Here is a 14,065-nt window from a genome sequence, read left to right as displayed (position 1 = left end):
ATATACATATTAATTGTGTAAGGTTATCTCGTCTCCTTAATGCACGAGCCCCAACAGCTCCCACTGTGAGAGAGAAGGGAAAGCCTTAGGAGAAGAGGACCAGCCGCTGGGGTAAGTACATAGTTGCCTACCTTTAATACTCTCTTCCAGGGAGAAGCCCGGGTAAGAGAAGCAGCAGGGGGCAGATGGGGGCGGGGCTTGACGAATCGCGTCATTAAGCCCCGCCCCCTCATGGTAAAATTGTCGCGGTTGGTTACAATTTACATAGGGGGCGGGGCCAAATGCTGTGATTCATGCAGAATCACGGCTTAAGCCCCGACCCCTTCACGGAGACCCGCGATCGCCGCGGGTATTCTCCTCATTCTGCCCACTTCACTAGGAAGTGGGCAGAATGCGGGAGAAATGCCTACCCTTCCGGGGGTGCAGGGGGTTACCCGAAAAATCCTCCCGCGAAAACCGTCAGGGTAGGCATGTATGGGTAAGTATGGGGACAGAGCCACAGCGGTAGGGGTTGGTCGTGATGGATTGGCGACAGTGGGGAGGAGGAGAGCAGCGAGGAGGTGGGGCCATCCAGGGAGTAGGTGGAGCCGAGCAGAAGGGAAAGGGAAGAGATTGAAGTGACCTGGCATGCTAGTGTACTGGATATATTTGAAATAAGCCTGTTCCACTCAAACCACAGACTTCACCTGATAGTGCTTACTGTACATGAACAGACATTTCATAATTTAATTTGCTCACAATTCTCCTTTCATCAAAATTGGAAATGAATAAATTAATTAATCAAATGATTCCTCTCTCAGCACATTGTTGTTCAGGAGATACACCATGACACATCTATAATGGACCACTCTCTTTCCTAGCTGGTGGAAAAAAATTGCTATTGGTATCTCTCGTGCTGAAAGCAACATTTTGATTGGCTCCCACAGGTATCCAGCCAGTGCTCTCAATGTAAGAGGTGTCAACATCAGACATCAACATCAGACATCAACATCATAGGATGCACCAGCAGACTGTGCTGATTATTTGATATGCAACACTTGTATGTCTGTGTGCGACTGAGGCTCTGATTCAGAGGCGCTCACTATAAGCGAGCGCTCGCTCTGAATCAGGGCGGGCTGGGTTTTTTTACACCGGCCTCCAGGCCACTGTTCTGCTAGGAGCACAGGGGGATTAAACGAAATTTACACAATTTTATGGGTGGATATTTGATGATCCACTGTGTACAGGTGAAAAGTTACAACAACACAATCTTCAATTAGCAATTTGATTTTTTTACACCATTCCGAATGGGATGTAGTTATGATACCTACAGCCGGAATCCTGGCTGACGAAATCCCGTGCCGAAATGACACTGCCCAGCCACGAGAAGACCAGAGCCGGAATACCCACAGTAGTGGACATCCCAAAGCCGGAATCCCGACAGCCGGCATGGCGATCGTACGTAGAGCAGGGCTGGTTAGGTCTTAGCCGCGCAGAGGGGGGGTTATGTTTAGGGGTCACGGGATTAGGGTTAGGCTAGGGGAGGGGGAGGCAAAGGTTAGGTGCTCCCACTGGGGGTAGGGGTAGGGTTAGATACTAAGGGGGAAGGGATAGGTTTATCGACTGCGATCTCATCGAAAATAGCTTTGGCGTCTAAGTTCCCACGGCCATTCTGCCCGATCATAGGGTTACTCAGAAGGGGATGCAATCGGGAAACCGGCTGTCTTAATCCCGACAGTCGGCTTCCCGACTGGTTTATCCCGGCGAGGGTTAAATGACAGGCGTCTATATCTAGACGCCTGTCATTTTCCCGACGCTGGGAGACCGACGAAGGGATGCCGGGCGGCGTGAGCGGACAGCCCCGCGGGGGGGGAGGGTTAGGTTTAGGGCACCCGGGGGGGACTTAGGGTTAGGCACCCCCCTGGGGGACTTAGGTTTAGGCAGCGGGGAAGGGGGGGGTTTGGGTTAGGCACTTAGAGGGGGTATTATGTTTAGACACTTGGGGGGGAGGTTAGTGTTAGGCACCCCTAAGGAGGGTTGGGGGTTAGGTTAGGTTAGTTTTTACTTACCTTTTCCAGCGCTGTCAGGCTTCCGCTGCGGGGAACTCTGCCTCTGTCAGCCTGCCGCTCCCGAGATTCGAACTGCCGGCCAGAGGGCCGGCGGTATTTCATACCGATCCCCTCAGAAGTACGATAATCATCTGCTCTGCGAATGATGCTGCATCTTTGTAAACAGTCGCCTAGATTTGCGAAGCCGCTGTTGAGCGTCTCAATACAAATCCCAGCGGCTGCAACATTGCATATTTTCGATGTGTACAAATTCGCAGTTACAGCGTCATTAACGGTGAGCGGTTTGGGTTTTCCTGATAATCAGACACACCCAAACTTAGGGGTTTCCGAGACGAATCAAGTGACAGTTTGGAATCACTTTGGGGTTCCGAGTAGAACCAGGTCCTGGTTCAGGTCTTCTTGCACTTCAGAACTCGAATTTAAAAAACGGATCTTGTGTGTTTTGGATTGCATTTAATTCCCATAACAAAAACAGATCGAAATTAGATTATTTTAGCTGATTTTACAAATTTTTTAAGAAAACCAAAATCGAATCCAAACCAAAATGCTTGAGGGTGGTTTTGCTAAGACTAAAACACGGTGGCCTGCGAACATCTCTAATTAGCGTACATCTCTGAATCAGGCCCTAAGTTGTGTATGTAGGCAGCGGCTTCGACACAAGCACACTTTGCTATATATCTAGAGATTCGTCGGCATTCAGAATTGTGTGCACCTCAGAATCAGGCCTTGTAATTGTACATTTGCATTTAGAAAAATGTATATTTAATGAATCGAGCTGGGATGCCGATGGTCCATTCATTCTACCTTGTGGTCTCTGTTGTGGTAGGGAACACTTTAGGCCATATTTTGCTGTGTGGTTTTCGTTGTGGTAGTCAACACTTTAGGCCACATTCTGCTGTGTGGTTTGGTTGGGGCAGGGAACACTTTAGGCCACATTCTGCTGTGTAGTTTGGTTGGGGCAGGGAACACTTTAGACCACATTCTGCTGTGTGGTCTAGTTGGGGCAGGGAACACTTTAGGCCACATTCTGCTGTGTGGTCTGGTTGGGGCAGGGAACACTTTAGGCCACATTCTGCTGTGTGGTTTGGTTGGGGCAGGGAACACTTTAGGCCACATTCTGCTGTGTGGTTTGGTTCGTGCAGGGAACACTTTAGGTCACATTCTGCTGCGTGGTTTGGTTGGGGCAGGGAACACTTTAGGTCACATTCTGCTGTGTGGTTTGGTTGGGGCAGGGAACACTTTAGGCCACATTCTGCTGTGTGGTTTGGTTCGTGCAGGGAACACTTTAGGTCACATTCTGCTGTGTGGTCTGGTTGGGGAAGGGAACGTTTAGGCCAAATTTTGCTGTGTGGTTTGTTGGGGCAGGGAACACTTTAGGCCACATTCTGCTGTGTGGTCTGGTTGTGGTAGGGAATGCTTTAGGCCAAATTTTGCTGTGTGGTTTGGTTGGGGCAGGGAACACTTTAGGCCACATTCTGTTGTGTGGTTTGGTTGGGGCAGGGAACACTTTAGGCCACATTCTGCTGTGTGGTTTGGTTGGGGCAGGGAACACTTTAGGCCACATTCTGCTGTGTGGTTTGGTTCGTGCAGGGAACACTTTAGGTCACATTCTGCTGTGTGGTTTGGTTGGGGCAGGGAACACTTTAGGCCACATTCTGCTGTGTGGATTGGTTGGAGCATGGAACACTTTAGGCCACATTCTGCTGTGTGGTTTGGTTGGGGCAGGGAACACTTTAGGCCACATTCTGCGGTGTGGTTTGGTTGGGGCAGGGAACACTTTAGGCCACATTCTGCTGTGTGGTTTGGTTGGGGCATGGAACACTTTAGGCCACATTCTGCTGTGTGGTTTGGTTCGTGCAGGGAACACTTTAGGCCACATTCTGCTGTGTGGTTTGGTTCGTGCAGGGAACACTTTAGGTCACATTCTGCTGTGTGGTTTGATTGGGGCAGGGAACACTTTAGGCCACATTCTGCTGTGTGGATTGGTTGGAGCATGGAACACTTTAGGTCACATTCTGCTGTGTGGTTTGGTTGGGGCAGGGAACACTTTAGGCCACATTCTGCTGTGTGGTTTGGTTGGGGCATGGAACACTTTAGGCCACATTCTGCTGTGTGGTTTGGTTCGTGCAGGGAACACTTTAGGCCACATTCTGCTGTGTGGTTTGGTTGGGGCTGGGAACACTTTAGGCCACATTCTGCTGTGTGGTTTGGTTGGGGCATGGAACACTTTAGGCCACATTCTGCTGTGTGGTTTGGTTCGTGCAGGGAACACTTTAGGCCACATTCTGCTGTGTAGTTTAGTTGGGGCAGGCAACACTTTAGGCCACATTCTGCTGTGTGGTTTGGTTGGGGCAGGGAACACTTTAGGCCACATTCTGCTGTGTGGTTTGGTTCGTGCAGGGAACACTTTAGGCCACTTTCTGCTGAGTGGTCTGGTTGGGGCAGGGAACGTTTAGGCCAAATTTTGCTGTGTGGTTTGTTGGGGCAGGGAACACTTTAGACCACATTCTGCTGTGTGGTTTGGTTGTGGTAGGGAATGCTTTAGGCCAAACTTTGCTGTGTGGTTTGGTTGGGGCAGGAAACACTTTAGGCCACATTCTGCTGTGTGGTTTGGTTGGGGCAGCCAACACTTTAGGCCACATTCTGCTGTGTGGTTTGGTTGGGGCAGGGAACACTTTAGGCCACATTCTGCTGTGTGGTCTGGTTGGGGCAGGGAACACTTTAAGCCACATTCTGCTGTGTGGTCTGGTTGGGGCAGGGAACACTATAGGCCACATTATGCTGTGTGGTCTGGTTGGGGCAGGGAATGCTTTAGGCCAAATTTTGCGGTGTGGTTTGGTTGGGGCAGGGAACACTTTAGGCCAAATTCTGCTGTGTGGTCTGGTTGGGGCAGGGAACACTTTAAGCCACATTCTGCTGTGTGGTCTGGTTGGGGCAGGGAACACTTTAGGCCACATTCTGCTGTGTGGTCTGGTTGGGGCAGGGAACACTTTAGGCCACATTCTGCTGTGTGGTCTGGTTGGGGCAGGGAACACTTTAGGCCACATTCTGCTGTGTGGTCTGGTTGGGGCAGGGAACACTTTAGGCCACATTCTGCTGTGTGGTCTGGTTGGGGCAGGAAACACTTTAGGCCACATTCTGCTGTGTGGTGTGGTTCGTGCAGGGGACACTTTAGGCCACATTCTGCTGTGTGGTCTGGTTTGGGCAGGGAACACTTTAGGCCACATTCTGCTGTGTGGTCTGGTTGGGGCAGGGAACACTTTAGGCCACATTCTGCTGTGGAACTTTGTGGGAAAATGTAGATTGAGGCAAATATCTAGCAGACCAGTTTTAATAACTCTGACCATCTTTATGGGGCTTCACTGTTATGGAGAATATAAAGCCATTATTTACCGTTAATACATTTAAAAGCTATAGAATGAGCTGACTAATGTACACAAAATAACTTCTGTGTGTAATGTCTAAATGTGTGTGCCGTGCCCTCTGTCACTCCTCGACATCAGATTGATAAGTTAGGTGTTTCTCTAACGTAGCAGACAGCATGACTGACAGCTTGGCAGACTGAGTTTTACATCAATAAAAGATGCTCTCAGTGACATTTTGCCTTTATAAATCCGAAACAAATATTTGTTATTGTTTTAGCTGGTGAAAAGTCTTCAATGTATTATTTATTGGAGCTACTTGCGTTATTTAGGCTACTTACGGCTAATATAGTAGGACTGCGCTGCAGTTTGTTGTATGGGCTGTATTTAGGCTTCATGGGTTTTCCTGCTACTCTGTCCTTGTGTCTTCTGCTGGAGATGTGCTGAAATGACATAAGACAAGCGCTGTTAGTTGTATTGAATTTAATGCAGATAAATACTGTACAATGTACACATAGTGAAAGAATGATATCACAGAACCTTTACTTAATACATGCTAAACAACAAAACAACTTCCCAAGCTCTCCATATTGGTGCTGTCCAGCTGCCAAAACCATGGGCGGATTAAGAGAGGAAGGGGACTGTGGGCCTCATTCAGAGGCGGTCGTAGGATGCAAGCAGTCGTTCTGAAACAGAAGACCATCGCGACCATCGGGGCTAACGACGAGACCCTAAGGTAGGGTCTCGTCAACCTTAAGCCCCAGGGAGCTTCCTGCTCTGTTTGAGCAGGAAGCTCCCCAGACATCACTGATGATGTCAGTGGGGCCAGCCCCAAATGACAAGCGTTCCGATAGGAACGCCTCCGTTTGGCCGTGCACGCCCCCGGCCCGCCCAGCAAACGGAGCAAGCAGCCACTCAACATCGACAGCTCGCCCTATCTGCTACGAGACCCCTAACGACGGATCACCCGTCGTTAGCCGGGTCTCGCGCATGCGCACTACGGAGCTGGCTCCGTCGTGCGTATGCGCACTGGAGCAACATCGACCCGGTTGCGAGCTTGTCTGAATAAGCTCCTGTGTGCAGTTTCGGTGCAGGTCCCCTCCAGAAGGCTCAGTCCTAGGTCCTCTTCTTATCTCAATCTATACCACGTTGCTTGGCAAACTTATCAGCTCCTTCGGATTTGAGTATCATCTGTATGCGCATGATACACAAATCTACCTATCCTCCCCAGATTTGTCACCATCAATGCTGGTCCCCATTACTGAGGGGTCTATGCATTTAGCCTTGGACAGAAATAAAGTGAAGATAGATAATGTCTATTCACTAAGCCTTGGAGAGAAATAAAGAGGATGGAGATAAGGTTCCAACCAATCAACTCCTAACTATTAATTTTGAAACACAGCCTGTAAAGAGACAGTTAGGAGCTGATTGGTTGGTACTTTATTTGCATCCACTTTATTTTTCTCCAAGGCTTAGTTCTTTCTGCCATTTAATCTTTGATATTATCTCGATACCTCAAACTTAATCTTTCCAAAACAGAAATAATAATGTTTCTACCAGCTAATAGTAGTTACCAACCTGATATCTCTATCACTGTTGATAACTCGACAATCAACCCTACCCCACAAGCCCACTGCCTAGGTGTCATTCCACACATTCAATCTCTTTCCAAATCTTGTTACATGCATCTAAAAAACATCCATATATATATATATATATTAGGGGTGAGCGGGTTCGGATTTCTGAAATCCGAACCCCCCCGAGCCCCCCCGATCCGAGTCCGATCCGAATCAGGCTCGACTTTTCCCGCCTGACTCGGATCTGAAATCGAGGCAAAACGTCATCATCCCGCCTTCCGAGTCTCGCGGGTTTTGGATCCTATATAAGGTACCCACGTCGGCGCCATTTTCTCACTCGGCTGTGGACAGTGAAGAGGGAGGGTGGGAGTTAGGGCTGTGTAGTGTAGTGTAGTGTAGTGCTGCTGTTGTCCACTACTTCAAAGTCCATAGGGGCTGGCTGTGTTGTGCTGTGCTGCTGTTGTTAATAGGGGCTGTGTCCACTACTTCAAAGTCCATAGGGGCTGGCTGGACTGTGTTGTGCAGTCAGTTCTCCATAGGGGCTGTGTCCACTCCAAAGTCCTGTGCAGTGTCCCAGTCCTAAAGGAGTGCTGCAGTGTTGTCCAGGGGGTGCTCTGTCCATCAGGGGTGCTCCCCCCAAGTGCTAAAAAAATAATATATTTTCTGTGTTTGTGAATTGTGTGCGCAGTAGCCGCACGTGCATCAACAAAGTAGTGCCAAGCGTGCGCCTGTGTCATAAGTAAAGGGCCGGCTGGCTTGACCGTTAAGGGTGCTGTAACCCCCGAAAGTACACTCCAGTCCAAACCAAAAAAAAAATTATTTTCTGTGTTTGTGAATTGTGTGCGCAGTAGCCGCACGTGCATCAACAAAGTAGTGCCAAGCGTGCGCCTGTGTCATAAGTAAAGGGCCGGCTGGCTTGACCGTTAAGGGTGCTGTAACCCCCGAAAGTACACTCCAGTCCAAAAAAAAAATTATTTTCTGTGTTTGTGAATTGTGTGCGCAGTAGCCGCACGTGCATCAACAAAGTAGTGCCAAGCGTGCGCCTGTGTCATAAGTAAAGGGCCGGCTGGCTTGACCGTTAAGGGTGCTGTAACCCCCGAAAGTACACTCCAGTCCAAACCAAAAAAAAAATTATTTTCTGTGTTTGTGAATTGTGTGCGCAGTAGCCGCACGTGCATCAACAAAGTAGTGCCAAGCGTGCGCCTGTGTCATAAGTAAAGGGCCGGCTGGCTTGACCGTTAAGGGTGCTGTAACCCCCGAAAGTACACTCCAGTCCAAACCAAAAAAAAAATTATTTTCTGTGTTTGTGAATTGTGTGCGCAGTAGCCGCACGTGCATCAACAAAGTAGTGCCAAGTGTGCACCTGTGTCATAAGTAAAGGGCCGGCTGGCTTGACCGTTAAGGGTGCTGTAACCCCCGAAAGTACACTCCAGTCCAAACCAAAAAAAAAATTATTTTCTGTGTTTGTGAATTGTGTGCGCAGTAGCCGCACGTGCATCAACAAAGTAGTGCCAAGCGTGCGCCTGTGTCATAAGTAAAGGGCCGGCTGGCTTGACCGTTAAGGGTGCTGTAACCCCCGAAAGTACACTCCAGTCCAAACCAAAAAAAAAATTATTTTCTGTGTTTGTGAATTGTGTGCGCAGTAGCCGCACGTGCATCAACAAAGTAGTGCCAAGCGTGCGCCTGTGTCATAAGTAAAGGGCCGGCTGGCTTGACCGTTAAGGGTGCTGTAACCCCCGAAAGTACACTCCAGTCCAAACCAAAAAAAAAATTATTTTCTGTGTTTGTGAATTGTGTGCGCAGTAGCCGCACGTGCATCAACAAAGTAGTGCCAAGCGTGCGCCTGTGTCATAAGTAAAGGGCCGGCTGGCTTGACCGTTAAGGGTGCTGTAACCCCCGAAAGTACACTCCAGTCCAAACCAAAAAAAAAATTATTTTCTGTGTTTGTGAATTGTGTGCGCAGTAGCCGCACGTGCATCAACAAAGTAGTGCCAAGCGTGCGCCTGTGTCATAAGTAAAGGGCCGGCTGGCTTGACCGTTAAGGGTGCTGTAACCCCCGAAAGTACACTCCAGTCCAAACCAAAAAAAAAATTATTTTCTGTGTTTGTGAATTGTGTGCGCAGTAGCCGCACGTGCATCAACAAAGTAGTGCCAAGCGTGCGCCTGTGTCATAAGTAAAGGGCCGGCTGGCTTGACCGTTAAGGGTGCTGTAACCCCCGAAAGTACACTCCAGTCCAAACCAAAAAAAAAATTATTTTCTGTGTTTGTGAATTGTGTGCGCAGTAGCCGCACGTGCATCAACAAAGTAGTGCCAAGCGTGCGCCTGTGTCATAAGTAAAGGGCCGGCTGGCTTGACCGTTAAGGGTGCTGTAACCCCCGAAAGTACACTCCAGTCCAAACCAAAAAAAAAATTATTTTCTGTGTTTGTGAATTGTGTGCGCAGTAGCCGCACGTGCATCAACAAAGTAGTGCCAAGCGTGCGCCTGTGTCATAAGTAAAGGGCCGGCTGGCTTGACCGTTAAGGGTGCTGTAACCCCCGAAAGTACACTCCAGTCCAAACCAAAAAAAAAATTATTTTCTGTGTTTGTGAATTGTGTGCGCAGTAGCCGCACGTGCATCAACAAAGTAGTGCCAAGCGTGCGCCTGTGTCATAAGTAAAGGGCCGGCTGGCTTGACCGTTAAGGGTGCTGTAACCCCCGAAAGTACACTCCAGTCCAAACCAAAAAAAAAATTATTTTCTGTGTTTGTGAATTGTGTGCGCAGTAGCCGCACGTGCATCAACAAAGTAGTGCCAAGCGTGCGCCTGTGTCATAAGTAAAGGGCCGGCTGGCTTGACCGTTAAGGGTGCTGTAACCCCCGAAAGTACACTCCAGTCCAAACCAAAAAAAAAATTATTTTCTGTGTTTGTGAATTGTGTGCACTGTGGCTGCACGTGCATCAACAAAGGAGCAGCGCCAAGCGTGCGCCTGTGTCCCATAAGTAAAGAGCCGGCTGGCTCATTTCTTAAAGGGTGGTGTAACCCACAAAGTGCACTACTCTCCAGCAAAAATAAAATAATATTTTCTGTGTTTGTGTGCGCTTTAGCCGCACGTATATATATCAATATAACATAAATGGAGGACCAAACTTTCTCCGATAAAAATAAAATAGGGAAAGATCAAGAACCACTTCCTCCTAGTGCTGTTGCTGCTGCTGGGAGTTGTTCATCATCCCAGAGAGGAAGTAGGAACATCACTACTTTTACTAAACAATTGACCCTCCAACAGTCCCTAGCGATGAGGATGAAGTACGACAGCAGTCATCCTGAAGCAAAACGTATAACTGAGGCCTTGACTGCTATGTTGGTGTTAGACGTGCGTCCGGTATCCGACATTAGTGCAGTGGGATTTAGACAATTGATGGAGGTAGTGTGTCCTCGGTTCCAAATCCCGTCTAGATTCCACCTGCATCCTCAAAGCAGCAGCGACAAGCGTGCGTCTGTCTGTTAAAGGGTGGTGACACCCTCAAAGTGTGCTACACAAACAATTAAAATATTGTTCTTTTTTTTTCTGTCTTTGTGAATTGTGTGGGCTGTAGCCGCACCTGCATCCTTAAAGCAGCAGCGACAAGCGTGCGTCTGTCTGTTAAAGGGTGGTGACACCCTCAAAGTGTGCTACACAAACAATTAAAATATTGTTCTTTTTTTTTCTGTCTTTGTGAATTGTGTGGGCTGTAGCCGCACCTGCATCCTTAAAGCAGCAGCGACAAGCGTGCGTCTGTCTGTTAAAGGGTGGTGACACCCTCAAAGTGTGCTACACAAACAATTAAAATATTGTTCTTTTTTTTTTGGTCTTTGTGAAATGTGTGGGCTGTAGCCGCACCTGCATCCTTAAAGCAGCAGCGACAAGCGTGCGTCTGTCTGTTAAAGGGTGGTGACACCCTCAAAGTGTGCTACACAAACAATTAAAATATTGTTCTTTTTTTTTTCTGTCTTTGTGAATTGTGTGGGCTGTAGCCGCACCTGCATCCTTAAAGCAGCAGCGACAAGCGTGCGTCTGTCTGTTAAAGGGTGGTGACACCCTCAAAGTGTGCTACACAAACAATTAAAATATTGTTCTTTTTTTTTTGGTCTTTGTGAAATGTGTGGGCTGTAGCCGCACCTGCATCCTTAAAGCAGCAGCGACAAGCGTGCGTCTGTCTGTTAAAGGGTGGTGACACCCTCAAAGTGTTCTACACAAACAATTAAAATATTGTTCTTTTTTTTTCGGTCTTTGTGAAATGTGTGGGCTGTAGCCGCACCTGCATCCTTAAAGCAGCAGCGACAAGCGTGCGTCTGTCTGTTAAAGGGTGGTGTAACTCTCAAAGTGCTCCAAAAAATAAAAAACTATTTTTTTAATGTGTTTGTGACTTGTGTGCGATGTAGCCGCACCTGCATCCTTAAAGCAGCAGCGACAAGCGTGCGTCTGTCTGTTAAAGGGTGGTGACACCCTCAAAGTGTGCTACACAAACAATAAAAATATTCTTCTTTTTTCTGTCTATGTGAATTGTGTGGGCTGTAGCCGCACCTGCATCCTTAAAGCAGCAGCGACAAGCGTGCGTCTGTCTGTTAAAGGGTGGTGACACCCTCAAAGTGTTCTACACAAACAATTAAAATATTGTTCTTTTTTTTTCGGTCTTTGTGAAATGTGTGGGCTGTAGCCGCACCTGCATCCTTAAAGCAGCAGCGACAAGCGTGCGTCTGTCTGTTAAAGGGTGGTGTAACTCTCAAAGTGTTCCAAAAAATAAAAAACTATTTTTTTAATGTGTTTGTGACTTGTGTGCGATGTAGCCACACTTGCATCCTCAAAGCAGCAGCGACAAGCGTGCGTCTGTCTGTTAAAGGGTGGTGACACCCTCAAAGTGTGCTACACAAACAATTAAAATATTGTTCTTTTTTTTCTGTCTATGTGAATTGTGTGGGCTGTAGCCGCACCTGCATCCTTAAAGCAGCAGCGACAAGCGTGCGTCTGTCTGTTAAAGGGTGGTGACACCTCAAAGTGTTCTACACAAACAATTAAAATATTGTTCTTTTTTTTTTGGTCTTTGTGAAATGTGTGGGCTGTAGCCGCACCTGCATCCTTAAAGCAGCAGCGACAAGCGTGCGTCTGTCTGTTAAAGGGTGGTGACACCTCAAAGTGTTCTACACAAACAATTAAAATATTCTTCTTCTTTTTTCTGTCTTTGTGAATTGTGTGGGCTGTAGCCGCACTTGCATCCTCAAAGCAGCAGCGACAAGCGTGCGTCTGTCTGTTAAAGGGTGGTGTAACCCTCAAAGTGTGCTCCACAAACAATAAAAATATTCTTTTTTTTTTCTGTCTTTGTGAATTGTGTGGGCTGTAGCCGCACTTGAATCCTCAAAGCAGCAGCGACAAGCGTGCGTCTGTCTGTTAAAGGATTACATCGGTGACAGCATCCAAGTAGGCATGTCAGACAGTCCGTACCTGTACTGGCAGGAAAAAGAAGCAATTTGGAGGTCCCTGTACAAACTGGCTCTATTTTACCTGAGTTGCCCCCCCTCCAGTGTGTACTCCGAAAGAGTGTTTAGTGCAGCCGGGAACCTTGTCAGCGAAAGGCGTAGGAGGTTGCTTCCACAAAATGTGGAGAAGATGATGTTCATAAAATGAATTATCAACTCTTCCAGGGAGACCAGCCTCCAGAATGTACAGAGGGACCTGTGGTTCCAGCAGGGACGAATTAATACTCTGTGAGGATGAGGATGTACACACTGAAGAGGGTGAGGAATCGGTGGATGAGGAGGATGAGGATGACATCTTGCCTCCGTAGAGCCAGTTTGTGCAGGGACAGATAAATTGCCAGCTTGTTTTGTGGGGGCCCAAACGAACCAATCATTTCAGCCACAGTTGTGTGGCAGACCCTGGCGCTGAAATGATTGGTTTGTTAAAGTGTGCATGTCCTGTTTATACAACATAAGGGTGGGTGGGAGGGCCCAAGGACAATTCCATCTTGCACCTCTTTTTTTTCTTTGCATTATGTACAGTTTGGGGCCTAGTTTTTCAATGCCATCCTGTCTGCCACTGCAGTTTCACGCCTAGATGGGTCACGTGTTTGTGCCGCCCACTTGTGTCGCTTAGCATAGTCATCCAGCTACCTCGGTGCAACCTTTTGGACATAAAAACACTATTGTGAGGTGTGAGGTATTCAGAATAGACTGGAAATGAGTGGAAATTAAGGTTATTGAGGTTAATAATAGCATAGGAGCAGAAAAACCTACAAATTCTGTGATTTTAGCTGTTTTTATGCTTTTTTTCAAAAAAATACAGATCCAAAACACAAAACCCAGAACCCAAAACACGCAAGGGTGGTTTTGGCAAAACCAATCCAGATCCAAAACACGAAGAAAGATCCAGATCCATAACCAAAACACAAAACACGAAAAGTGGCCGGTGCACACCCCTAATATATATATATATATATATATATATATATATATAGATATATATATAATCGAATTCATGCGCTCATTATCTCCCTCATTGATTATTGCAATGGTTTCCTTACTGGTCTTCCCCATAATAGACTTTCACCCCTACAATATATAATGAATGCAGCTGCAAGGCTAATCTTCCTCGCTAAACGTTCATCATCTGCTGCTCTGCTCTGTCAGTCCCTCCATTGGCTACCTACATTCTATCGAATTCAATATAAAACACTTCTACTTACACATAAGGCTATCAACCAAACTACACCAACATACATCTCTTCTTCTATATCAACATACCTCCCAGCTCAAACTGTCCGCTCTGCACAAGATCTGCGTCTCTTATCCACACGTACAGTATTACTTGCTCCCATTCACGGTTACAGGACTTTTTTCAGGTTGCACTCACACTGTGGAATGCCCACCCACGCGCAATAAAACTTTCCTCTAGTCTCCAAACCTTCAAGCGTTCCCTGAAAACTCACCTCTTCAGGCAGTTTATCAAATTCCAGAACCTCCCATATTTCCTCCAGAAGCTATCTTACCCAATTACATCCTCTATACAGTCCAAACATAACTTTACATTTTTTCTCTTTCTACACTTTCACATCATGGCGACAT

The 14,065-nt window shown here is 47.4% G+C and overlaps 1 protein-coding gene across 6 annotated transcripts in view; it reads right to left on the bottom strand.

The window, feature by feature from the left end:
• Nucleotides 1-14,065, bottom strand: part of ZNF385B (zinc finger protein 385B) — a 566,921-nt gene that overhangs the window by 26,746 nt on the left and 526,110 nt on the right. For all 6 annotated transcript variants that reach the window (XM_088461223.1, XM_088461222.1, XM_088461224.1 and 3 more), the window contains one exon: nucleotides 5,752-5,853. In XM_088461223.1, coding sequence (XP_088317349.1) covers nucleotides 5,752-5,853 — 102 coding nt within the window. The remainder of the gene's footprint in view (nucleotides 1-5,751; nucleotides 5,854-14,065) is intronic.

Source organism: Taudactylus pleione, unplaced genomic scaffold, assembly GCF_031769625.1.
Source record: "Taudactylus pleione unplaced genomic scaffold, aTauple2 ptg001027l, whole genome shotgun sequence".
In the NCBI taxonomy this organism is placed as follows: domain Eukaryota; kingdom Metazoa; phylum Chordata; class Amphibia; order Anura; family Myobatrachidae; genus Taudactylus; species Taudactylus pleione.
Note: the sequence above shows the minus strand (reverse complement) of the source record. Positions and strands in the feature narration are given on the sequence as shown.